General features: G+C 30.4%; 2 protein-coding genes across 2 annotated transcripts; both read left to right on the forward strand.

Moving 5' to 3' along the window:
• The first annotated feature begins 3,367 nt into the window (after nucleotides 1-3,367).
• LOC107418901 (cysteine and histidine-rich domain-containing protein RAR1-like) lies at nucleotides 3,368-4,245 on the forward strand. Its single transcript, XM_016027595.4, has one exon. The coding sequence runs from the start codon at nucleotides 3,561-3,563 to the stop codon at nucleotides 4,233-4,235; it is 675 nt and encodes a 224-aa protein (XP_015883081.4). The 5' UTR covers nucleotides 3,368-3,560; the 3' UTR covers nucleotides 4,236-4,245.
• Nucleotides 4,246-15,828: 11,583 nt separating this feature from the next.
• On the forward strand, nucleotides 15,829-21,933 carry LOC107418895 (uncharacterized). Its single transcript, XM_016027590.4, has 7 exons — nucleotides 15,829-16,619; nucleotides 18,029-18,163; nucleotides 18,709-19,067; nucleotides 20,009-20,753; nucleotides 20,840-20,936; nucleotides 21,027-21,081; nucleotides 21,688-21,933. The coding sequence occupies exons 1-7, from the start codon at nucleotides 16,061-16,063 to the stop codon at nucleotides 21,748-21,750; spliced, it is 2,013 nt and encodes a 670-aa protein (XP_015883076.3). The 5' UTR covers nucleotides 15,829-16,060; the 3' UTR covers nucleotides 21,751-21,933.
• Nucleotides 21,934-24,950: the final 3,017 nt, after the last annotated feature.

A 24,950-nucleotide genomic window follows, 5' to 3' on the forward strand; every position in this document is an offset into this window, starting at 1 on the left:
AGAAATGCTATGTATACTCATTTTACATTCAAAGGAGAAATTCAACCAATTGTCCAAAACTCAGCCTTTCCAAAAATATTGAAGTTGATCCATTCAATTACCATTTCGTTGCAAGTTTATTAATAATAAGATATGCTTTCAACCAAAAAAGGATAAGCTCATATTAAAACAAATAATGCAATAAATGCTACAGTAACATCACACTTTGTACAGTGGCCTAGCCATATTAAGATAGAAAAAGTAAAAAAATAAAGAAAAACCTTATTTGTCCGTGTTAGAGACTATCTCATTGATGATATATCAAATATTTCATTATATATAGGATCTATATATATATATATATATATGTACACATATATTCAATAACAGGGATAAATTATGCTTTGTTTTTCCTTTTTGGTCATCTGTAATTGGTTCTTACATTTCAAATAGGGGATTAGAAAATGAGACAAACCCCACTCTTCAGTCTATCCAGTCATGATTTTCAAACACTCTACCTGTTTTTAGTTTCTATTGCATTCTCTCATGGATTCTACGCTTCATAGACGGGATTAGAACAAAAGAAAGAAGTGTACATGAAACCGATTGAGGTGGGTTTGTTTTTTCATGATACAGTCATCTGATTATTATAGTTGATAAAAATATTCGGCTATAAAAACAAAATTTGAAGATCTGTTGTCAATCAATATTCATCAGATCAATAATTTCCAACTGTACGCCAAACTTTCAATGTTGTATACAGAGATTTCTCAGCGATTACATCATTATCAAGTAAATATATTTACATTGTCATGACTTTCTGATATGTAGCTTCCTCAATGACTTGGAGAAATGCATACTTGTCTGCCTCAGTAATCTGTAACTAGTTGAATCATGTAATTTGTTCTTATCTTACTACAATTTTTAAAAGTATATGATGTTTTAGCTTGATAATACATATTTTTGCTAGTTCCTATTAGCTTAAGATTTTGGAATCGGCAGTAACTTAGAAATACTGTCAATAACGCATTATTTACAGCTATCCTTGTAGTAGGCAGATAGTTGGTTTTCTGCTAGCGAGTTGTGCAGAGGGTATTCATGTAAGTTCCAATGCAAGCTTAGCACTATATATAGCCAACGGTTATAGATGTCACCTTCTAAACTCACAATGCTTAAAAGCTTTACTAATTGGTCAACACTCACTTGAAATTCCTTTGATGGTTTTTGGTATAAAGGTTGGACCTTTGATGGAAACAATTATAGACAGTCCATTTAGTATTACTGACTGATGCTATGCTTTGTGACAAGAGAATTTCTTCCCAATAATGATTCTCAGAAGATGAATCGCTTGGAGTCAACTTTAGACCTTCGACGTGCTCCACTTGTTTTAAAATGTCCAGGTGAAGAAAGCCATTTACCAGGATCATGAAGGTGGTTTTACATGATCGTTAAATTGGGATTTTCAGTACGAGTTCTAATTCCTTATTTCATATCTACGATGAGAAGGTCTTGGAATCATTCTTACTTTGGTTTTGTAGATGCTGTAATAGAATTTGGATTAGGACATAGAAGAACAATAAATCAGAGGACTAGTTAGATTCTCCAGTTTGGACAGTTTTATTTTGTTTTATCTCCTGATCAAATCTTGTCTTCATTGCTTTTGAGTGTAGTATTTTTCTTTTCTTTAGCCAGCACCATTATATCAGAAGCTTTAAAAATATATATATATATATATATAAAGGGTGGCAAATCATTAAGCTGATGTTGTTTACTTTCATATAATGTGATTATTACTATATATTTTTATTTTCCCTTTCTGCATATCCTGGTGGAACCATTTTTTATATTTTTTAAGTTGCTTATTTTTGATTTTGTGTTTCTATGAAAGTATGGAAGATGCAAAAGGAAAAGAATAAAAAGGAAGATCACTACTTTTATGGCCGCAAACAGTGCAAATAATATTTTTTTTTTTTTTTTTTTTTTTTGGGGCCATAAAAGAATTTGCATAGAACAAGAAAACAGAGAATCAAAAAGAAAAACACCAGCTCAGGGACTACTACACCGGAGCATTAGAAACTGGAAAAAGTTGCCTTTCATTGTCCATTAAATCACAGGGAAAGGGACAAGAAAGCAATTTAGTCAAGGTTCCATAGACTTACCGAAGGCAAACCAATCAAGCTACATTATCTGCAAGAAAAGATAAACAGATTTTGGAACAGTAGAAGATATGTAGCATTTTGCTACATTATCTATCTCCATTGATTTCTTATATTTGGCTTTTGTTTTTGCTTTCATTTGGTTGTTTTACGGTTGCTTTTTTTATTGCTTTATCTATTTTATTCAAAATTACATCTATAGTACTCCAACCGTAAACAGATATTTTTACATTATCATAACATTCTCAGTGGTTACCTCAACAACCAGGAAAAAAGACACTCCTAGCCTGACTCAAAAACTCATTCATGAACGCCTATTAAATTCAACTTTTTTTTCTATTTTTATCTTTTTGTTGGTCGGAAGTTGTTCTGTTCTTTTTCTTTTCTCTTATTTCCAATAAAATATTAATTCCTCGTCTTATTGTATGAAAGCGAAGCCTTCTTCTTCGTGACCATAACACTCTATATATTGGAACTCAATTGATGGTTTCTGGCTTAAAAGATTGTATCTTGTCAGTTGAGGTGATGGAGAATGTAGCTGGGCTTCCATTAATGTCACTGATTCTCTGCTTTATGATAAAAGAAATTTCTTCTCCACACTGTTGGTCAGCTAACGAAAAGCTTGAATCAGACAAAGAATGGTCTTCTTGATTTAAGATTTAATAATCGACATGGGAAGCTACCTTCTTCAGTTGGAAGCATGATATTTCTCACTCGCTTAGACCTTTTTGTCAATAATGCTGGGTGGGATTCCGATGTCTGTTGGAAAACTTTGCAGCCTGATATATATATATATATATATATATATCAAGTAATAACTTGACATGAAAGTTACCTGAAGTCATTGAAGGAACAGAAAGTTGTTGTCAGTCTAAGAGGCCACTAACTAGTCTGCAGTACATGGAAACTGTCACACGATCACTTGGTTGGCACATTACCAGATTCTTTAATTAGGGACAACTTTCTGAGTTGTCTTCATAACAACAATATTATAATAAAATGTATAGAAATTTTAGTACTCAAATATTAAAATATAATTTTTAATGTTTTTCACAATTTTTAAATAAACTAATTAACTTAAAAAAAAAAAAAAAAAAAAAAAAAAAAAAAAGGAGATTCATATTTATAGAGGGGGGGAAAAAAAATAAAAAAACATTCACTTGCAAAGTCTTTTCTTTTATATATTTTTCCAATAATTTACATTTATTCTTTGGTAGTAAATTTTGACATTATTAATGAATGTACAGACTTGTGTACTCCTTATCCTAAGTGGGCTGGGAAACCTACTATAAATTTAAGAAGTATAAAACCTCCTATAATTGACGTAGTATAAAAAAGTTAACCTTAAAAGTCATCCTTGTTATTCTACCTCTATAAGGGAGAGAGAGAGAGAGAGAGAGAGAGAGAGAGAGAGGGAGAGAAAGAATGGCGGACCAGGAGGCTGGTAGGGTTCGATGCCAGCGAATTGGATGCACAGCAATCTTCTCGGAGGACGATAATCCTGAAGGTTGCTGTCAATACCATGACGGTGCGCCAATATTTCATGACGGGATGAAAGAGTGGAGCTGTTGCATGAGAAGGAGTCATGATTTCAGCTTATTTTTAGAAATTCCAGGATGTAAGAAGGGTAAGCACACACCAGAAAAGCCAGTGCTTCTGGCTAATCCCAAGAAGGTTGTGTCTCCAACACAATTAGCAACTAATTCAATATCATCATCCAAAGATTATTCTTGTACTAGGTGCCGACAAGGATTTTTCTGCTCGGATCATGGTTCTCAAGCCAAACAAATAAATGCGACGCCTGCAAACTCCGTCGCAAACAATAATATACAAGTCGTTGAAGACATAGCTTCTGCTCCACATAAAAAGTATATCGTCGATATAAACCAGACCCAGACATGTAGAAATAAGGGATGTCGCCAAACATTCAAAGAAAAAGATAATCACGCGACTGCCTGCAATTACCATCCAGGGCCTGCTGTTTTCCATGACCGAATGAAAAGGTGGAATTGTTGCAACATTCATGTAAAGGAATTCGATGAGTTTATGAGCATTCCTCCTTGCACCGAGGGATGGCACAATGCTGATGCGCTATCTTGAACAACAAAAGGAAGAACAATATTTTTATTTAACTTCTTTTCATTTTTTTCTTTTTTTTTCTTTTTTTTTTTTTTTTTTTGATATTGGGTATGAGGTCCGGGATCATTGCAACTAATGCTGTAATTGTTGTTGTTGTCTCTCTCTCCCTTTTTTTTTTTTATGTGAAACTTTTTTTTTAAAACTTTGCCTCCAAAAATGTTGGAACTTGCCTTTGTTAATTATGAAGGGAAAATTTGGACCAATAAATAAATAAATAAATAAAGTCTAGACTAAGGTTTTGATTCAATCGTTCAAGTGGTACTCAGATCAAGTATCATTCAACCTCCGATGCATGGAAGCAAACCATAATTATATTTTTCTCTAACAAACAAAAGGTTCTCTAAAGAATGTATAAGGACAAAAAATCCTTTATTTATTTATTTGTTTTTGTAAATAAAAATCAAGAATCCTTAATAATATGATCTCTTTCACAGTTTCAAATATATATATATATATATATATATATAAAAGCTCTTAAATACAGGAATTTAATTTTAACCTTTATATATCATAGATGGTCAAAATTAATTTTGGATTTAAAAATGTGACTTTTATTTCCCCTTCTCTCATTATCCTTCTCTACCGCTTGTGTTCCTCTGGTGTAAAAGGTGAAACGAGCACAATGACTTCCGCAGCCTTTCTCCTGTCAAAACTCCATAGCCATTTCCATTGATCGAATCGGCCCAAAAAAAAAAAAAATCCCATCTTTTTTCTTTTGCACATTTATATAGTTTTCACCTGACTTTACTAGATTTGAAACCACTTTATTCCTCCCAACCATGGGTTCGCTGCACTAAGTAAACAACTCGTCTTATCGTCCCTTAATTGGAAAAGCACACCACTTTTGAAGTTGATCTTAACCATATATTTTTTTAACTGGTATTTTTGTATAATAAGTGTTTCAATTTTTGAATTTTTCTTTGTTGGGAGGGAATGTTGTTTCCTCTTGTTGACCATGGAAACCCCTTAAGACATGGTTATACCATCGCTCAATCTCTTTTTGCTGGAAAAGTCTCAATCTTTTCATATATCAATAAGTTTCATGTGTCAAGTGATTTTGAATTTGAGTTTTGGGCATATAAGAAAAGTAAATTTTTGTAAATTATAAGCTTGAAAAGGAAGATTTAGAATATCAATTTTAGTTGAGAAGGATCTTATTTATGAACACAGGACTATATTTACTTTGTGAAACAGGTAAGAAAAAAAGAAAAGCGTATTGGGAGGTCGAAGAGCCTGAGAGTGAAGTGGGAGGGCACGTGAGTATTTTAAAGTTGGAAGTTAATTTAAAAGGCCATGATTAAATTTTTCGATTTTAATAAAGTCCAAAAATCTTTAATAGAAGCCTTTTATATCATCTCTTTCACAATCACACACATCTATATATTAAAAAAATAAATAATAATAAAATTATTTGCGTCTCCCAATAAAAAAAAAGGATCGTTTCTAAAATGCTTTTGGAAATTGTTCTTTTATCGTTTAAAACCAATTTTTGAAGCCAAATGGCTTAGAAAACATATTTATATTTGCAAAAAATAAAAAAATATATATAATTATACTTTGGTATCCTCTAAAATCATATAATTTCATTTTAGAGCTTTAAAATTAATTTTGTTATATTGATATTTTTTATCTTCAAAATTCATTCAAATTAGTCTAGTTTAGTTAAAATTGACAGAAACCATCAAATAGGAATTATATACAGTGCATATGGCTTCCAATTATGATTTTTTTTAATTTACTTTTCAAATTTTCCCATTGAAAATTTTTCAAAAAACTTCAAAAACCAAAAAAAAAAAAAAAAAAAATCAGATGGTAAAATAAAATTTCGATTGTACAATTAAAAATACTAGATATTCAAAAAAAATTAAAGAACTTATTAGGAAAAAAAATAGAAAATTAAAAAATTTTTGAGAGCCCAAAAAAAATAGATATTTAAGAAAAAAATTTCAAAGCCCAAAAATAAATAATATGTTTAAATAAAAAAATCAGAGAGTCCGAAAAATTATCACATATTTAAAAAAAAAATTGAGAACCTAAAAAAAATAGTAGATGGTCAAAAAAATTTTGAATATTCCAAAAAAATACCAGATGATAAAAAAATTTTTAGAGCTTCACAAAAATTCAAGATGTTTGAAAAAATTCAGAGAGCCCCAAAAAATAGCATATGATTAAAAGAATTTTGAGTACGCAAAAAAAAAAAAATCATATGGTAAAAAATAATTCTAAAAGCTTGAAAAAAAAAATTAGACATTCAAAAAAATTTTAAAAGCCTAAAAAACATACCTGAAGATTAAAAAAAATTTCAAGTGTAAAAAAAAAACAAATGGTAAAAAAAAAAAAAAAAAAAAAAAACTCCACAAGAATTTAAAAAAAAAAAAAAAAAAACTGAGAGTCCAAAAACATTTGGTATTTTATCAAGCGCTAGGAATTGTTTTAACTACCTCTTTTTTTTTTTTTTTTTTTTTAATTGTACTCTTGAAAATTTTTTTAACCATTTAGTTCTATGTTAGGCCGCCAGAATTTTTTACTATATTGTAATGTTATCATGCTCTCAATTTTTTTAACTATCTAATATTTTAAATATCAAGTATTTTTTTGGGGCTCTCAAATATTTTTTGAATATTTGGTATTTTTTTGGCCATTTGGAATTTGTTTTAACCATCTAGTATTTTTTTATATTCTTTAAACTTTTTTTACCATCTGATATTTTTGTAAGCTCTTAAATATTTTTTTTTTTCAATATTTGATATTTTTTTGTAGGCCTTAAGAATTTTTTTACCATCTAGTATTTTTATCGTGCTTTTGGAATTTTTTAGCAACTGATTTTTTTTGACTTTCAGATTTTTTTGTTTTTACATCTGATAGTTTTTTGGACTTTTATAAATTTTTTTTTAATATTTGGTATTTTTTTTAGGCACTCAAAATTATTTTTAATCGTCTATTATTTATCTGTGATCCCGGAATTTTGTTAAACATCTAGTATTTTTTTCGTGCCACTAGAATTTGTTTTACTACATGCCTTTTTTTTTTTTTTTGAACACTAGGTTTTTTTTGGACTCTTGGAATTTTTTAAAACTTTTTTAATGGGAAAATCCAAAAAATAAGTTAAAAAATCAAATTTGTAGGTCGCATGAGCCGTACATAACCCATATTTGACGGTTTTTGTTAATCTTAACTAAATTGATCAACTTTCAAGAATTTTAAAAATACAGAATCTCAATATAATAAAATTGATTTTAGAGTCCAAAATGAAATTAGGTAATTATACACGTACCAAAGTACAATTATCTCAACAAAAAAAAAAATTATAATTAACAGTTGAATATATAACACCTTTTTATTGTTCTATCTTTGTTACTGTATTACGATCATGGCTTTCTGACTTGGTTGGAATTCAAATTCTTGTCTTCTCCATTATAACTATGGTATAATACATGATGAAAGAAAATCCCATCAAGAAAGAGAATCAAAAGAAAGTTATACATAATAAAATAAATGACAATGTTTTCCTTTTGCACAGAAAGATAATCCATGTCCTTATGACATTAATAGTGGAAAGAGACAATCCATGTCCTTATTGTATTTTGGAGTTGAATTAACTAAAATAATAATTCAGTAATAAAGAAATATGATTGTTACAAATTAAAAATAAATTTAGTATTGAATTGATAGATAAAAGTTTGAATCCTTAGATGGATCATGTATCCACTTTCTACCGTCCATTTTTATTTTTTTATTTCATTATCTATTTATTTTTATCTAAAACTTTTATGGAGTCTAAACTTTTAGGAACAAATTCTACAAGGTTTTTTGTTAAGTGGACTAAGTTTAGATATACCATATTTCACAGTTTGTTGATCAATATTTAATTGTAGCTTTGATTTCGATATACAATAATGCAATTGTGAATCATTGTCATGAATTACAATATTTTTTAAGAAGTGTGTATATGTCAGAAATTTAAATTTTATTATCATCTTTTTAATTTTCTTTTTCCCCCCTTAAGCACTAGGTTTCTTCACCAAATCTTAATGAGCTGAATTACAGTGCCATATTTTTTAAAAGTAAAGTTCCCATGAATAATGAGTGAGATGACATTGTGCATTACCATAATATAAGTTATATGAAAGAAGATATTCAAATGAAGTACCGGCTACACGCCTTGGACATATGACGTAGCCATTCGAAGACAAGCACTCTCAGGCGTTTCCCATTAGCGCGACCTTGACACGATACCTCAGTGAGACCAAGAAAAAGGCTTGGTTAATTCGAGGGAGAGATTCAGGAAGTCTGATCCTCATGCTCGAATTCGATCAAATGATTCCTCATCCATTACTGAGACATATGTCCATGATACCAGCAAAGCTCTAGCAATGGCCCGACGTATAGCTCGACCACATCCATTTAGTCGGTTACTTTCGGATGATAATGTAGGAATTCTATGAATAGAAATTATAAATAATATTTATTTATTTGGTTGTTAAATTATTTAAAATATTTGGAATTCCATTTAAAAAAATAATAGGAATAAATAAAAAACAGTATTTTAGTGAAATAATACAATTTCAAAATGGAAAAACACTTATTAATAAAAATGCGATAACTTTTAACCTTTATATATTTTGAAGAGTATCTTTATAATAGGTGTTATCTTTTTTATAAATAATAATGATTTTGTACGATCAAGAGAAAATAAGAAAAAGAAAAAATATTCTTTGTTTTATTTTTACCATTCATTTATATAGAATAAAAAGAGAGTAACACAAAAATTATTGATTGTTTTTGAAAATTTGAAATGCTCTATTATTATAAAATAATCGTTGTAGTATGGAAAACATTCATCATATTTAGATAGGTGAGCACTAGTGCAAGGTGAAATTAGTTTAAGGCCAAAGAATTAAATTCTTACATAGACTAAAACTAAAAAAAAATATTTATCATTTTCTTTTTATATGTGTTTATGTATTTTTGCAGTGAAAACCTTTGTTTCATAACAATCTTAAGACCCTTTTTTTAGTTTATATTGTGATTATTTTTCTTTAAATTAATTCGGTTGGAAATTCTATTGATTTTAAATTCCTTTTATCTGTTATTCAATTTTCTATGTTGTTATACTGTTTCAGTTGAGTATACAATTCTGTTTAATCTACTATTCACATCTAAAACTTTATGGGTCATAATTTTTATGGTTATCGGATAATTGGTTTTCGATTTCATAAACAATATACTGATTCAATTCTATTATTCATTGTTTTATAAGTTGGGCAATTGCATTTTTAATTTTCAAAGCATCAGTGTTTCCATATATATAGATTTACATATACTGCTTTTAAATTGATTAATTTATTCATAAAGTTTTTCTTTCTTTATTAATTTATTCATACAATTTATTCAATTCTTTCTTTACTGTTCGACTTTACCTATAAAGTTTTAAATTGATTAATCTATTCAAGATTTATGCTTTCTTTCCGTAAATCAAGTCTTATTTGTACTCTATTTTTCTTTAAATTGCCATTTAGTGGTCAATTGAAACGTGTTATATATACATTATTAAAGTTTTTTGTTTCTGTTTCATTTAGTCCGATTCATTTATCATAAATAGTTATATATTTTTAAAAAATTTAAATAATTTCTTTACTTGTTCTGATTTCGATTTTTTATATACATATATTTATATGACCCTGTATCTAGTATGATGAGAATTCACCTCTATCCATACAACTGACTACCCATTAGAGTGCTGATCCTTTACGAATGAAGACGAGACCAATCATTAGAGCACAAGATAGAAAATTTAAGGACAATCCGGTTAGCTTTATCCGAGGAGTGATTCCATCTCAAGAGGGCATGATATTTTCCGAAGACCCAACACCCGCTTTAGTACATTTTTGGACCCCAGGTAGCAAGGAATGGATTCAATACTTTGTGAACTCAATTAATATCACCAAGAGGCCATAGAATCATGTCAAACCGAAGCAAAAGCATTTAAATTCCACTTGTGCGCATGACTCCTCTTGTTGGCCGAAAATGCTTATTTTAGTACTGGCTTTGACTTATTTTGTTGTTCAAGTAAGTTTGACTTATTCCAATCAATGGACAATGCATAGGAATAATTATTAATCCTATTTGGCATCCTACATGGCATGGGAGTTGATTTGGAGCCTAAACTAGTTAGTGATTGAATAAAGACAGCTTAGTTGTCAACTAGTCAACTACTTTCCTAATTTGAGTTTGACTTTTTGTTTTAGGATACTATCTTTTATTTTGGTTTTTATTTGTTTATTTGATGGACAAATTGACTTAGAAAACTTGATATTTTATTATTTCAATTGTAAATTAATTAACTCCTAACTCAAAATAAAAGAATTAATTAAGATTAGGAAATGATTGAAATTCGGCCAACACCATTATTTCCTTATCTCTATGGCCGATTTTAACCTACTGTTTTAGGATATCATTTTGTGAAACTTAGCCTATTTAAAAGCTTATTTTCTCAACAAAATTCAGTACATTATTTATACAGAAAAATACTTGTGAGAAATAATTCTCTTTGTTATCTTTGAACACCTAAAATGCTTTGTAGAAATCAAGTATTTTAGTTTGAGTTATCAATAGAACATCCATCACCTATTGTGGCGTCTTCATCATATATCAAGGTTTCTAATCACAAGTTGATTAAGGGTTAAGGTTTCCATTAAAGTTTGAACATAATTAAGACATGGACTAATATAATATGAGTTTAGGAGCAAATTGACTTAGGTTGTATATGAGTACCATTTGATTTTGTCTGTTATAGAATTTTCTCATAGTTATTTTTTTTTTCTTTTATGCACACACACACACACACATATATATATATATATATATTATTAATATCTGTTGCAATATATTATAAATTGCAATTTCATTTAGTTTTATTTGTATCCTCTACAGACTTCATTTTGTTCAAAAATATTGATTTTGGTTCATAGACAAAGGATAAGTATCATTCTATGTATATACAATATACCTTTTTTCCTATTACAATTAGTTTATATAATTCATTATTGTTATGGATATTAATATCTGTAGGTGATTTTGGTTTTTATCCAATTCTTATGTTTATATATATATATATATACACATTGATTTGGGCCTTTGCTCAATGCTTATATTTATATGTAACTATGGTTTTTGATTACTTAATCCTTATTACATTCAGTTAATTCAATTGTATATGTGGATTGAGTTATTTTATTCTTGTCTGACTTTCATACTGTCAACGTAAAGACATATATTAAAATTTTAGAATAGTTGAAGATATATATTAAATTTTTAGAATAATTTCTTGCTCTGGATTTGATATTTTATATATGTATCAGTTATTTATGCAAAGACCAATATTATTCTTGATTCTAATTTTGTTATTAACGGTGTTTGTTTCAAACTTTGTTTATTAAACAAAGTTTGATTAAAGATTATTTTTTATAGTAGCTGGTCTGTAACTTAAATTAAAGGACAAATGACAAATACAAGCCAAAAATCTATCCCTGCTTATGTGAATCATAGAGAGAAGTTCGCAAAGTTCAATGGTGCAGATTTTAAAAGATGGAAATAAAAGATGCTCTTTTATCTCAGAACTCTGAATTTGGCAAAGTCTTTGAATGAGAAGGTTTCCATCCTTAATGAGAATGAAACAAATACGACATTTGTAGCAGCCGTGGATGCATGAAAACATGGAGATTTTCTATGCAAGAACTAAATCCTCAGTGATTTGGACAACACATTATATAATGTGTATAGTTCAATTGAGACTTCTAAAGAGTTTTGGGAATGCTTGGATAAGAAGTATAAAAATAAGGATGTTGGCATGAAGAAATTTGTGGTTGGAAGGTTTCTTGATTTCAAAATGGTGGACTCTAAAACTGTTATGAACCAAGGACAAGAACTCTAATTGATTATTCATGAAATACATGGTAAAAAGATGACTTTGGGTGAATTCTTTCAAGTTGCTGTTGTTATAAAAAGTTGTCTTCTTCTTCGAAAGATTTTAAGAACTATTTAAAGCACAAACATAAGGAAATGAGTCTTGAAGATCTGATTGTTCGTCTAAGAATTGAAGAAGATAATAGAAGCTCTGAAAAGAAGATTAAAACTCATTACCTAGAAGTCAAAACCAATGTGATTGAGAATGGACTGAAAGATGGTAAAAAGAAAAAGTATTCTAGGTAAAATAATAGCCAAGGAAATGCAAAGAAATTTAAAGGAAAATACTTTGTGTGCAACAAGTAAGGTCATCGTGCAAATGAATGTAGAAATTGGAAAGCACAAAATGACAACAAGAAGAATAATCCTCAAGCATATATGACAAAGGAAAATAAATTGTCAAGAACCTTGCTACGGTGATTTCTGAACTGAATTTGGTTTGTAATAACAAAAAGTAGTGGGTAAATACAGGTGCTACTAAACACATATGTTCTAATAAGAATATGTTTACTATTTATCATAGTGTGGACATAGGAGAACATTTTCATATGGAAAATTCCTCAACATCTAAGGTTGAAGGCTAAGAGAAAATAGTTTTGAAGGTGACATCCAGTAAGGAACTTACTCTTAACAATGCTTTTCATGTACCTGAAATAAGAAAGAATCTAATTTCTGGATCTTTACTTAGCAAAAATGGATTTGAGTTAGTTTTGTGGTTGGCAAATTTGTATCCATTAAAAATTGGATGTATGTGCGAAAGGAGTATTTAACTGATGGTCTATTTAAAATGAATGTACTAACTATTGTACCTGCTATTAATAATAATAAAGTTAATTTTTCTACTTATATTATTGAGTCATTTAATTTATGGCATGGTAGGTTGGGATAAGTAAATTATGATGCATCACACAAATTAATTAACATGGACTTATTATCTAAATTTGAGATCAACTTTAATCATAAATGTGAAACGTGTGTAGAATCTAAATTAATTAGAAACTAAACACAAAAATTGTTCACTTTTTCTAAGAATCTGGAATGCCATTATTCTCAAAAAATAATCGTTGTAGCTTGAGAAACATTCACCATTTATTAGACCATTAAACACCAGTACAGGGTGAAAATTGTCTCTAAAGAATCAAATTTTTGTTTCCACTAAAATTAAAAAAAATTTCTATCATCTTCTTCTTATATGTATTTATTTATTTTTATAGTAAAAACCTTTGTTTCATAACATATAATTCATCAATGTAAATGAATCATCCTCTCTAGTTCAAAATTTTCATTATAACTTTTGTTTCATTTTAGCGTTTTTACATGTTATTTATCCCTAGTCAAACTTATTAGTCAACTCATATATTCAACTTAAACAATACTTTTAGCCTTTTACTATAGATATAAAATCAATCCATTTATTATTCTATTTTCTATATATATATATATATATATATCTTTTTTATTTTCTTTCAAATAATAATCATAATTTCATTCATAATTTTTTTTCAGACGTAAATGCTTTAAGAAATTAAGGGTAGTTAGTAACTAAAAAAAACTATGTTTGATCTTTGTGTATATATATATATATATTGTATATTTGAATATAAAAAGGGTTAAACAAATTGTTCCTCTTTTATTAAAATATATTAGTTGACTAGAATTTAACAAGGAAAAAAGGGATTAAATTGAAACAAAAATGAAATGTGAAGGAATTATAGTGAAAATTTTCAAAATAGAGATGTATTTGTGAAATAGATATCTATATATATACAGGGCCAAAAGCACTTATCCATTAAAAAATACATTATATAAATATATCTACTAGTAAGATAATTATAATTTAATTTATTAAAAATATAAATAATTAACAATTAAAAGAGTACAAAATAAAAAGCTTTTTTATACGTATTTTCTTATGTTATTGAAAAAATGAAAAAATAATTAAAAGAAATATATATTTAAAAAATGTATTTCTTTTACTTGTATAATTTGATAATATATTTAATACATATTTTAAACTTTTATTAAAAAAAAATCATTTTTTTTTCCATATAGTTGGATTTGACATAATGGAAAATGATGTATATATATATATTTTCTTTTTTTGAAATGCAAAGAATTCGATTCAAAATTTTATGAATTTTAAAGAAATATTATGAATTTTGAAGAAATTATATATTTTAAAGAAACTTATAAATTGTTCTAAAATTTCATAAAGTCTACATAGATTTTATAGAAATATTGAGAAAATTCAATTAAATCTTTGTTTAATGTGATATAGACATCTTATTACATATTTGTCCATCGACAATTCCATTAAATCTAGTAAAATTTATAATTTTCTATTTAAACTCAATAACTTTTTAAATACTATAAATTATTTTAATTTTTCAAAAATAATTAATTTTTTTGGTAGAAAAAAGTCATATTAATATGTTGGCACTGATTACTGATAATAAACCTTTAATGATAAAAATTTCCCTTTTCCAGCCTAAAAAAGAAAAAAATTGAATACTAAATTTTAATAACCTTTAATATAGAATCTATTTAAATCAAAATTGAATATTTTAAACTTTTATAAGTTTTATTAGAATCTTAATTAAATTTATGAATTTTAAATTCTTTTAAAATTCCTTGAACTCTTAATTTTTATAATAAAAAACACTCTTACTTTTTAATTTTTTTTAATAAAGTAACTCTTAATTTTTATTTGAGTAAAATACATATGCATGCTCAATTAATTTTTTTTTATTTTTTATTTTTTGATTACAAGGGAGAAAGGAAAGAAACTACAAAAGGGCTTCATGGGAAGATAATCTTCCCATACAATCTAAAGGGACAAGATTATCAATGCCTTTCGGAGCAGTAACAAAAATATGCATATCAATACTATAAGTATGACTAAAGTTAGTAAGTCTATCAGCAACAACATTATTTTCTCTGTAAATATGACGAATTGAAAATCCTGGATTGTTGTTAAAAAAACTTGTCAGTTATTGACAATAGCATAGTAGAGATGATTAGCCTGAACACTCTTGAAAATAATAGCATAGTAGAGATGATCATCCTTAAGAATCCAAAAGACAACCAAAGTAGAATCCATTTCGACAAGCACATTACGATCATTTTCATCCTCGATAAATTTAAGTCTATACTATAGATCCTAGATTTCAGCTAAAATAATTAATAGAGGCTACGCTCCACTCAAAAATATAAAATAACATAAAATATAAAACTGACGTTACATACTTTCAACAATAATAATAATAATAATAATAATAATAATGCCACATCAGGTTATATTGAAACCTTTTGGAACAAGTAATGTTATTACAAAGCAGTAAATGAAAAAAAAAGAAAAAAAGAAAAAAAATAAAGATTATTCAAATTTCATATTTTTTGGGGACTCAAGAAAGTCAATATGGTGATTATTAGTAATCGGATTAAAAAAAATAAATTTTCATAATTAATTTTAAAATGCCGAACGAAATGAAAAAAAGAAAAAAAAGAAAATTAATTCTTAGGGGAAAAAATTAATAAATAAATAAAAAAGAGTAGAGGAAAAAATTTGGAAAAGTATGTTGGAAATGTCCAAGAGACCGCCAACAAGCCGTAGAAAAATCGTATATGTCTCTCACGTTCGCTCGTCACTGTCTGCGACTCCCAAAAATCTTGCATACAAAACGCTAATAATAACAAAATGGAAACCCATTCCGAACCCTAAAATATTTACTGAAACCCTCTCATGGACTTCGAGCTTCTTGTTCTTCACTCGCGGAAGAATCAACCCTACCAGCAACTCTAGCGATTGACTACCACGCTTCATGGACGCGCGTCGCGGTTCCCGCGCCGTCATCGACCCCAAGGTCCGCCATGTCGGTTTCTTCACCGCCGCACCTCATCCAGGTAGAACACAGTCCAGTCCTGCCGTCCCCTTTTCACCTCCTTTAGCTGACTCTCCGGCTAGGAGCTCGCTATCTCCGGTCATGATCCCGCCTCCGCGTCACCTCTCCGACCTCGCTTCTCGTACGGCCGCCTTGCCGGTGCCGGAATCGGGGTTTAGACGGCAGGTTGCAGGAGAACAAGTGCCTGTCGGGAGCTACAACCCGTCTGAGTCGCTGCTGGGGACCTCGCCCGTTCCCTCTCCTTCGAGTGGGGTTGGGGATGGAGAGTTGGATTTCTCGGAGGAGTCTTCGGCCGGTTGTTATCGACGGAGTAATTCGGCGAAGTTTGCTTCGAGCTTTCCAGGCAGCGGTTTCGAAACGACGATGGTGAAGTCGTCCGAGAATTTAGCAGCGAAAGCAGGAAAGGCAGAATCAGAAGCTAAAAAGCACAGAAATGTTGCCGCCGGATCAGAATCTAGAAAGCACGCTGAAGTAGCTGGTAATGATTGCTACTATCATCATATCTCTTTTTTTGTTTCAATTGCTGTGGAATGATAGGAATTGTAATAAATTAGTTCTTTCTATTTTGCTACTTGGATTGCAATGCAAATAAGGATGACTTGCTATATATAGTTTCATGACGAAGATATACTAGAAATATAATGAAGGATTGTACGTAGGTTTAGGAATCGGTGAATTATATGTTAAGCTATAGAAAATGTTTGAAATTTTCGTTCTGCTTTAAAGACTATGAAAGGAAGGATTTGGACGTGTTTGGATTGGGAGACTAGATTTTTCTCTTTTTTATATTTTTGAAACTGTAAATACATGAACTTAAGAGCTAAACCAATCTCACCTAATTGGCTACTTCCTTTACTACATGAGTAATGGAACTCTGGGATAGAATCCTATATAGAAATTGCATTTTTTTTTTTTTAATTCATAATAAAAAATCTGAAGCCTGCTCCGTACTACACTCTTTTTTTTTTTTTGGAGAAAGAAATCTAAAGTGATAAAAAATGGAAACAAATAATAGAAACTTCTATTTTAGAAAAAAAGGGGAACGCAATTTGCCCGACTGAAAATAATTCAAGAAATCCTGTAGCTGGCCCTGATGCCCTGATGGTGCTTTTGAGGCCTATAGTTTAGAAGCAATGCATTCAATGAATTAGGTCCTCTAAGAGAATGCACAACATCTACTGGATGGAATTTGACCAACAGAAATCAATTTCTATATTTAGGCTGCAGTTCTTGTTTTCACCACTTGCCACGTATATGATCTAGACACAAAAAAAAAGTTGAAATGCATATTTACATTTGACACGAAGTAGTTGTATGCCACCACATTATTGCATTTTGGGGCTTTCAGCTTTTTCATTGTTGGAATATTATTAAATGCTGACAACAAAGTAATTTTCCATTCTGAAGTATTTTCAACATGTTATGTAAGCAGAAATCTGTTTAGCATTTAAGATACTTTATGTTAATCTACAGTGACATGTGACTATTGTGTAAAGGATATAACTTTTAGCTACTTGTAGCAATAATTTTAACTCGTGGAAGTAGACGATCATTAGGAGCTGAGCTCTGGTTATCTATGGGTGTAAATATCTAAATAACAGGAGTGATGACTGTTGGCTTCAGTTATCTGAGCTATGCAGTGGCCTTTCTCTAATTCAATTTTTAGTTAGATTGACTAAAAAATATATTTTGTTTTAAAAGAATGAGTATGCGACTTGTGAAACTGCTGTTCTATGGTTAGACCAGCCTTTATTCATAATGAGTTTGACAGGCATTTGCCGCATATGCATAAGATAATTTGTGTGTTATTTAGTCAGGTTGGTGAATTTTATGCTGTACCATACCATATGTCTCTCAAGTTGTTTGATCATATGTTTAAACTTGCAGAAAAGAGTGCGGGAAATGTTTCAGAGGTTCAAAGTGTTCTCCAACCTAGTTCAAAGCCTTTGAAGGCTAAAACAACAAAAGCTGAAAGACGTGCTTTACAGGACGCTCAACGTGCTGCTAAAGCTGCCACAAAAGGTTCGAGCTGTATACGCTGTTATCATTGTGTTTGTGTGTGTTTTATCAGTCAGAACCATGTTGACTGCTTAATATTTTTTAATTTGTGGTTTGACTTGCTTTTTATTTCTGTTACTGCTTATTTCTGGTTTCAGCTTTGGCTCAATTGTTGGATGTGTTTATTTAGTTTGTACGACATACTTTAAAAAAATTTCCTTGCTTAATTTCAAGAGATCAAGTAATATGTTATGTAATCATAGCAATATTGAGTTTCTGAATATGTAGATGACCATAATTAACTGTGGTTTAGGCAAAGTTGGACGAGCTTATTAACTTTTAGAAATGGCTTATTTGCTGCCAAAGTCTTCATTTGCTATACTTTCTACTTATTAGTTTTACATAATTTCTCGTGTAACAAGTTTCGTCTTTTTAGTAAAATTAAATGATGTCTGTGCTAAGGTGAGGTGTAGTTATCTATAGTTTTGAACTCGTCATGTTTGCATACTTTCATGACACTCCTTTGTTACTCATTGTTCTTATGATTTCCTTCCTCATATCTGTTATAGCTGAGGGAAGTAAATCTGTTGCTGTATCTGGAGCAGTGGCTCCTAGTAAACCTGTGAAGCAGCCACCACAGAAGAAGAATGCTCCTCTTGTTGCATCTTCTGTGGCTGCTTCTGACAAGAAAGGAGGTGATCGTCCATCAGAGAAAGAGAGGAAGAAAGATGTTCCTCCTCCTCGCATGCAATTTGACGATAAGGGCCGAGTGGAGAAGGCTAAAAGGCGTGCAATGGTTAATCAAACTGAAGCTAGAAATAGGGTTGAATTATTTCGGCATTTGCCTCAATATGAGCGTGGATCTCAGCTTCCCGATCTTGAGTCAAAGTTTTTCCAACTGGAGTCGATGCATCCTGCTATTTACAAGGTATCTAGAAACCTGCAAAATCAGTCCATTGGTGGACTATTTTTTATTTTTTATTTTTTATTTTTGGGTTAAATGTGATTGTAGTTTAAAACACGAAAAGCACTAGGTTAAATTTTGAGTAATTTGACTTTTCTTTATGGAACATTCAAACAGATAAAATTATGGACATAACTCACAATGGGGAATATGAACTTGGTTTATTTACTTAATTCTAGTCTTGGAAATGACATAACTATGCATCTACTTGATTGAAATTATTGTTCTCATGTGACAGTTGCTCAAACATTTAAAGGAATGTGAAATGGTTGTTTTATATGGTTAAATTGCTTAATATAAATATTTGACTTTAAATCAAACACAGGCATTGACATGTACAAGTGGATAAGCAATACATATATTTCAATTTGGTTTTATGCAAGTTTTCTGTTTATTAATGTGCTCACAGTTAGAGATTCTTAAATATAGACACATGTAACGCTTCTGACCATCTCCAAACATATCAAGGTAGGTTGCCATTTAACAGCTGTCCATGAAACCTTGGCTTCTTTCTACAATATAACAGTTTGATGTAAATATTTCCTAATTTTCTTTCCAGTTCTATAACCAGCATGCATGTATTGGCCTATTGTTCCAAGCAGATCTGTCTAAGCTTGTATCAATGTATAGTTATCATCTTGAGCTGGATTTCTATGGAGTATTCCCTTCCGCCCGCCCCCCCCCCCCCCCCCCCTCCTTTTTTTTTTTTTTTTGGTTCTTTTATGCAATTTGTTTGAAGACTCTGCATTGAATAACGTAAGGTATGAATGCAATAGTTCTCTGAACAATGATTCTGCGTATGTTGAACACTTAATGAATTGGAAGAACAAAAAAGAAATATAAAGAAAAATAGAACATAGTTTATGATCTGCTTGTTTGATGATGTATGTATGGATTTTTGTCAGGTTGGATTGCAATATTTGGCTGGGGATATTGCAGGGGGTAATGCCCGATGTATTGCAATGCTTCAAGCATTTCAGAATGCCATTAGAGACTACTCCACACCCCAAGATAAAACTCTTTCTAGGGATCTAACTGCAAAAATCAATAGTTATGTTTCATTTTTCACTGAATGCAGGCCTCTTTCTATTAGCATGGGAAATGCAATTAGATTTCTAAAGACTCGAATTGCCAAATTATCTTTAACTCTCTCTCAATCAGAAGCAAAGGCAGCACTCTGTGCAGATATTGACTTCTTCGTAAATGAGAAGATAATACTTGCTGACAAGGTGATTGTTAGGCATGCTGCTACGAAGGTCAGGGATGGAGATGTTCTTCTCACATATGGATCATCATGTGTTGTTGAGATGATTGTATTATATGCCCATAAGCTTGGAAAACAGTTCCGTGTTGTCATAGTAGACTCACGTCCAAAGTTTGAAGGCCGAGCATTACTCAGGAGGCTGGTGGAAAAAGGCCTGAGTTGTACATACACTCACATAAATGCTGTTTCTTATATTATGCATGAAGTAACACGTGTGTTTTTGGGGGCTGCCTCAGTGTTGTCAAACGGGACTGTGTATTCCAGGGTTGGGACTGCATGTGTTGCTATGGTTGCTCAAGCATTCCATGTTCCTGTCTTAATCTGTTGTGAAGCTTATAAATTTCATGAAAGGGTACAGCTTGACTCTATTTGCTCCAACGAACTGGGTATGTTTGCTCTTTAGAAGACTATAAAGCTGTGTTTGGTTTTACTTTCCTCCTGTTGCATAATCTTCAAATTTTTTTTTTTGCAGGTGACCCAGATGCCATAGCAAAGGTTCCTGGACGAGCAGATGTGAATTACCTGGATACTTTGACGAAGAAGGAGAACCTGCAACTACTAAATTTAATGTGAGTTTTTTATTATTTCATGGAGAGAGGAAAACAAAAATTAACATTGAAATTGTTCTAACTACGCTATACTGTCTTGCATTGTAACAGGTATGATGCTACTCCAGCAGATTATATATCTATGATTGTCACAGATTATGGCATGGTAATTCATTTAGTGATATAAACATCCAAAATCTATTTGTAGTTTTGCTTGAAAGCTTGACTAGGGATATTAAGTGCTCCTTTTAATTTTGAGTAAATATAAATATATAGATATAGATATAGATATTTTTACAAGAATTTGAATTATTTCAAGTTGCATGATTGTCAACACTATTCTAGGTGAGATATGAGTGTGTTTTTGTAGAATATCAAATTAGTTTATCCAATACGTTAAAAGATTCCCTGCATCTAGAAAATTTTTGTGAAAATTTTGAAGCACCAGAACATATCAGGACCTGTCGCTCAAAACACTCGAATCATATACCTATCATGTGTAAAACGGAATAAACTATTTAGGTACTTCCAGATATGGAGGTCAAATTATAACGAGGGTTTTTTCTTGCAGGTCATTTACAGAAATGTAAAGTAGATTTATTTTACAGAAAATACACAAAATATTGATTGCCACTTAACTTGGAGTTGGAGATGCACTATTGCTTTGAAAACTGGTCTTCTAGCTTAGAGAGTGGTGCTAATTTATTTATAATTACGTGAGGGTTCATAATACACTAAAGTTACACAATTTTCTATTTGTTGTTTGATGTAGATTCCACCCACAAGCGTGCCTGTTATTGTCCGCGAGTATCGAAGAGATCACTCTTGGATTTAGGAAAACTATTCAGAGTACAAATAATTTGATGAATAAAGGAGGAATTCAAGGTACAGAATGATGACTGCAAGCAGGGCATAATAGCAGAAGAAGCTTTGTTTTCTACATTTGGTTGGGTGCTGTATTAACTATTCTTTACGTAGAAATTATGCAATATCAAAGTAATCAACTCTTTTATTTTTATTTCTCCTTAGCGAAGAGTGCACTTAGATAGCCTCTCCTGACGATTTGTTGAGGTGCTTTCTTGCATATATTTTGCCGCCTTCCTTTTTTTTTTTTTTTTTTTGGGTAATTATATTTTGCCTTCTTTTTGGTTTGCAAATTTTCTAGATAAATTGTAGAAATGGTTATGCAGAGGTTAAATCATTTTTTTGGCAAAAATTTTTTTTTGCCCTTGATTCTGTCATTTGCTTTTTATTCCTTTTGGTGAGGTTTGTTCCACTTCACGTAACATGAAATGTTTTTATTTTTATTGTGTTTGGTAAGTCGAATGCATTTAGAGCACAAAAAAGGCTGAAAACAGAGGCCACTGGGGGGAACAAGCCCCAACCAAATCATCTAAAAAGCATAAGCCTAAAATAGAGGGGAGACCCTCCATGTTAGAGTTTTCAAAGACCAAAAAAGATTGCTCCCTAATATGGAGCATCTACCGCTTTATTTGTTTCTCTTCCTGTCCATTCTAAAATCCAGAGACTACAATTGAACCTTTGTCTGGTAGGGAGGAGCTCCTCTCTTGAGAAAGATTATGTTTGGTCTGCAGAATGCTAATAGATATTACTGGGAATGAAAATAGAATAGAATAGTTATTTCGGTTTCATGGAATAGAATGCTGAATCCTTATTCTAGTGTTTGGTATTGACTTAGGAATACGGAAATGGACACCTGTTATTAACATTTTTTTTTTCAAGAAAATAATTTTTAAATTTGACATATGTTAGAATATTACATATTTCATTTTATACTTAAAATTATATTTAGTTATTCAAAAGATAAAAATACTTGGTTCTATCTCATATTATATCATTTTTATTTGATATTATCTATTATTATATTGGATATTGATTCTAACAAACCAAAATTTCGTTTTTTCATTTTTTTATCCGAAGAAAAATAGTTTATTTTATCAAAATGTTAAACTGATATCAACAGAAAAAAAAAGAGAGATATTTAAAAAATTATATAAAAATTATTCATTATGCTTTTAAATAAATCATTAAACACATTCAATATCTTAAAATAAAATAGTAAAAAGTCATAAAACCTATAACAAGTTTTTATTCGTTTTTCAAATTATTTTAGAAATAGTAATTATTAATTATTCATAGTTCATCATTGATAAGAGCTTTTACCCATTCTTCTTTTTCCCAATCTGCACTACTGAAAAAAAAAAAAAAAAAAAAAAAACCAACAATACGCTCTTCTTGACAAGGTATCAAGCTTGTTGCTTTATGACGTTCTTTAATGTTTTTATTTCTTGATCTATTTTCAAATGTAGTCCCAGTAACTGCCTTGTTAAGATTGTCAGATGCATCCTTAAGCTGAGATCCAAGCAAACTTGCAACTTCTTTCATTCTTTCTACCATGGTTTTTTCAACACTTTTAGCCTTTTTTTCCCCCTTTTTTTAGAAGAAAGTATCTCGCCTTTACTTCCACCAAGAAGTCTGTCATCTTCAAGAATGTCATCTAATCCATCCTCTCCATTTTCTCTCTATTCTTTCTCTAATTCTTTAACAACATTAATAGGTGATTCAGCATCTTTTCCATTTACATGGTCTTTTGCATATACAATGCTAAGCATATAGAATAGAAACGATTTGTTTCCTGTTTTGGGATGACTCTACAAAATCATAAATAGTATTAAAATTAATAAATATAATTTAATTAACGTAATTCTTTTTTTTTTCTCTTTTTTTTTTTTTTTTACCTGTATATTTACCTTCTATACAGGATCTTCTACAATGACACACTTTCTCCCTTTATCCCACAAATCCACTTGTATTAGAACAAATCAATATATCATGAACAATGTTAAAATCATTTCTCAACATCTTCAATTTTGGTTTAATATGTGGTTTAGTTTTTAATCCAGCATTATTTAGCTAAAAGCTTTCTCTCCAACACTCTATAGTATCCATTTTATTTTTTATTTTTTTGGGTTTCGTTTTATTTCACTATGTAATTCAAGTAAAGCATCGGAAACTTTGACATCTTCAAAAGGTGTCCACTTCCATATGGAAGAATCTTGAGTTTGTGTTGTTTTTATACCTAGCAAATAACCATATATAATACAATAATTATAAAATAAACTATCATGCATCTATATTTAATTAAATGACAAAACAAATAAGATATCATTTCAATAAAAAAAAAATATTACAAACATTCCTTAGTCCCTAAGGTTAAGAAATGTTCAACAAAAGTAAATAAAAAGCGTTGCCTTGCTTTTTTCATTGAACAGTCCATTTCTCCAAGAGAGCTCTCTGCAACTGCAATTGTGCATAGAAAGGTGTAGCAAGGTGAGTAGGAGTAGCGTGGTTGTTTAAGCATTTTTGTTTATGTGAAATGATCGCTGGACCCCCAACCTAGTTCAAAAAGTTTAGATCCTTTGAGCAATCTTCCAGATTCGATATTTCAACAAATTATTTCTCAACTTAACATCAGTGACATTTCACAGCTTTCCACTTTGTCTAGGAAATGCAGAAAATTTTGCTTGTCTTTGCCATCTCTGATCATTTCTTTCAATAATCCCGACTATGATTTTTACCTATTTAGCCAATTTCTTTACCGGTTTCTGTCGATGCGTTTCTTTGCCGCAACTTGAATTAAACATTTCTTGTGATAATCTTTCTATTTCTAGCCATGAAATTGGGTTTTGCATAGGTACTTGGATTCTTCAGGCCACTAAGTGTAATGTTGTCAAATTCATTCAGAGATTGACACTATTGAATCCTTTACTCTTCCTAGTTGTCTCTTGAATTGTGCATCTTTGAGAGATTTGGTGCTGAATTTGCATAATGTTACTCTGAAGTTGCCAACCACTTCATTTTGTCCTCTTGAGACTTTGATCCTGTCTCAACATAAGATTTCGAATGAGTCGCTTGATAAATGGATTTTGAGGTTTGAGTCACTTAAGAAGCCAGTCCTTTTTGTTGTTTCTGGTTTTATTTGGCTCAATATTAGTTCATCATCGCTTGAATACC

The sequence above is a fragment of the Ziziphus jujuba genome, chromosome 2, assembly GCF_031755915.1.
Source record: "Ziziphus jujuba cultivar Dongzao chromosome 2, ASM3175591v1".
Taxonomy (NCBI): domain Eukaryota; kingdom Viridiplantae; phylum Streptophyta; class Magnoliopsida; order Rosales; family Rhamnaceae; genus Ziziphus; species Ziziphus jujuba.